The 3,422-nt window shown below is 45.5% G+C and overlaps 1 protein-coding gene across 1 annotated transcript in view; it reads left to right on the forward strand.

Moving 5' to 3' along the window:
* The first annotated feature begins 878 nt into the window (after positions 1–878).
* LOC111963505 (dihydropyrimidinase-related protein 5) overlaps positions 879–3,422 on the forward strand; it is a 20,245-nt gene continuing 17,701 nt past the window's right edge. The window contains 2 exon segments of the mRNA XM_024147064.2: positions 879–929; positions 1,108–1,320. Of these exon segments, the coding sequence (XP_024002832.1) occupies positions 882–929; positions 1,108–1,320 (261 nt within the window). The 5' untranslated portion in view covers positions 879–881.

The raw sequence follows: 3,422 nt of genomic DNA on the forward strand, positions 1-3,422 counted from the left end.
AAGCGCATGCGAGACTGTCTTAGTCCCCTGCACACCTCTCTTCACATCGTACGCTAACGCTGGGGTCAGACGTTACATACACTACGTTGACTGTGCTTAAACAGCTTGGAAAATTCCAGAAAATGATGTCGTGGCTTTAGAAGCTTCTGATAGGCTAATTGACATCATTTGAGTCAATTGGAGGTTTACCTGTATTTCAAGGCCTACCTTCAAACTCAGTGCCTCTTTGCTTGACATCATGGGAAATCAAAAGAAATCAGCCAAGACTTGGTAGACCGCCACAAGTCTGGTTCTCCTTGGGAGTTTTATACTCATTGACATACAGACAGCTGAGGGGTGTTTGGTTATACTCATTGACATACAGACAGCTGAGGGGTGTTTGGTTATACTCATTGACATAGACAGCTGAGGGGTGTTTGGTTATACACAGCGACAGACAGACAGCTGAGGGGTGTTTGGTCATACTCCGTGACAGACACAGCCTCCGAGTCAAGCCTGTTAGTTGATGTCACAGCAGCCTGGCCTGGCCAAGCTGAGAACACACTATTTATTGTGTTATAACTTGTTTTAGAACACAGCGATTCATTTGTGTTCTTCAATGGGTCCCTCCCTCCTCATCTGAATGTAATGCCAATGACTGTCAGTAGTACCACAGCTTGTATATACCAAGTTGTAGTTGAAGGGTTGTGGTATTGCTGGGCAGGAAACTAATACCATTCTCCATGAGAGTGAAAAGTGATTTCTCATCTGCGTGTCTCTCTTTCAGAGAAAATATRCAGAGGTAAAATCAACTTTTTTCTACAATGCTTGTTTTGGGACTAACTCCCTGCACCACAAGTGAGAGAAGTGCTAACCCTTCACTTCTCTCTTCCAGAGCCATCATGTCTTCCAGTTCAGCGACAACCAGGATCCTGATCAAGGGTGGCAAGGTGGGTGTGTTGTGTTGTGGTTATTGATGGTGGTGGTGAAGATCCCAGTGGGATTGAAGCATTGTCTGTTAATCTAAAATATATCACTGGAGACTATTGCAGAGTTGTGGATATTACCGGTTTCATTTATTCATTTTTTTCTGTCCAGCACCTGATTCATGCATATTTTTCCCACCAGGTGGTGAACGATGACGTGACGCAGGAGGCAGACGTCTACATTGAGAACGGCATCATCATGCAGGTGGGGGAGGGGCTGATGATCCCGGGAGGGGCCAAGGTGATTGACGCTTCTGGGAAACTGGTCCTCCCCGGGGGGATCGACACCAGTGTGCACCTCCAGCAGACGTTCATGAATGCGACCACCGTGGACGACTACTACAGTGGCACCAAGGTATCTGTTGGCTGTATGGTCTTCAGGAGTCCTGTCTGTGAGGTTGAGAGAGAAAAACACTGCTGTATGGTCTTCAGGAGTCCTGTCTGTGAGGTTGAGAGAGAAAAACACTGCTGTATGCTTTACCCTCAATAACAGTGTGGTGGGCGTTACCCTTAATAACAGTGTGGTGGGCGTTACCCTCAATAACCCAGTGTGGTGGGCGTTACCCTCAATAACCCAGTGTGGTGGGCATTACCCTCAATAACAGTGTGGTGGGCATTACCCTAAATAACAGTGTGGTGGGCATTACCCTCAATAACAGTGTGGTGGGCATTACCCTCAATAACAGTGTGGTGGGCTTTACCCTCAATAACCAGTGTGGTGCGGCATACCCTCAATAACAGTGTGGTGGGCATGTACCCTCAATAACAGTTGTGGGGCATTACCCTCAATAACCCAGTGTGGTGGCGTTACCCTCCCAATAACAGTTGGTGGGCATTACCCTCAATAACCCAGTGTGGTTGGCATTACCTCAATAACCCAGTGTGGTGGCTTACCCTCAATAACAGTGTGGGGGCATTACCCTCAATAACAGTTGGTGGGCGTTACCCTCAATAACCCAGTGTGGTGGCTTACCCTCAATAAACAGTGTGGTATGCATTACCCTCAATACACAGTGTGGTGGCATTACCCTCAATAACCCAGTGCTGTGGGCTGTTACCCTCAATAACCCAGTGCTGATGCATACCTCAATAACAGTGTTTCTCAGCTGCCAGGCCAGGCTCTGTGACATCAACTAACAGGTCTTGACTCGGAGGCTGTGTCTGTGTTCACGGAGTATGACCAAACACCCCTCAGCTGTCTGTCTGTCGTGTGTATAACCAAACACCCCCTCACTGTCTATGTAAATGAAGTATAATCCCAAAACACCGTCTCGAGCCGTCACTTATGCTAGGTCACATTCAAGTATATACACCAAGACCCCTGTCTCAGCCTGCGGTGTATGTCAAGAGCATTCACTATCTACCCAAATCACCCCTTCAGCAACCGTCCATGGTGATGTAAATGATGAGTAGTAGGCACCAAAACTACCCCCTCAGCTCTTTAATTAGTATGTCAAATGACAGAGTTAACCCAAAACACCCCTCCAGCTGTCTGTATGTCAAATGTAGTATAACCAAACACCCCTCAGCTGTCTGTATGTCAATAGGTATAACCAAACACCCCTCAGCTTTGTCCGTGGCTACCCTCAATAAACCCAGTGTGCTATGTCAAGTGGGCAGGTGTGACCAATCTAACCCAAACATAACCACCAGTAGCTGTCTGTATGTCAATGAGTATAACCAAACACCCTTAGCTGCTTTGTGGTGAGGCAAATTAACCCTATACACAACACACAACACTGTACTTTGTCCTTAAACCGAAATGTACTATGCATTTTTGTAGTGTCAGTTTTACTCACTCTCTAAAAACCACCAGCTGATTAACCGGTGTACATACAGTTGAGTGTCACGAGTATGTTTACCACATACACCTTAAGTTGGCTAACATAATTAAAACAGAACTGAGTTTTGCTTATCCACTCCCTTGCGAGCATTACTTGTTAACCCAACCATATATAATACCTGAGCCAAGGTGTTGGTGTGGGCTAGGACATCTACTTTGTGGTACCATCGCACAATAAAGACTCAGTTTGTTCGTTCTAACAAATTGTTTACAGACAATTATTCACTGATCACATTTCCAGTGGGTGCATTGTCACGTTTTATCCAATACCCACTACGTTCATCGATAGCCTAATCAGTGTTATAGAAACAGCGTCTTTGAACTTCCAAAATCAGAAAATATGACCTCTAAGTGAGAGCTTCTGATAGGCAATTTGACATCATTTGTGAGTCAATCTGGTCAGGCTTGATACCTCCTTACTTCAAGGCCAATTTCACATCAATAACTCCATCCCTCTTGGCTGACATCATGGGAAAATCAAAAAAATCAAGCCAAGACTTGTAGACCGCCACAAGTCTGGTTCATCCTGGAAAATTTCAAATGCCTTAAGGTACCACGTTCATCTGTACAAACAATAGTACATAAGATAAACACCATTGGACCACGCACCGTCA

This window comes from Salvelinus sp. IW2-2015, linkage group LG4q.2 (genome assembly GCF_002910315.2).
Source record: "Salvelinus sp. IW2-2015 linkage group LG4q.2, ASM291031v2, whole genome shotgun sequence".
Lineage (NCBI taxonomy): Eukaryota > Metazoa > Chordata > Actinopteri > Salmoniformes > Salmonidae > Salvelinus > Salvelinus sp. IW2-2015.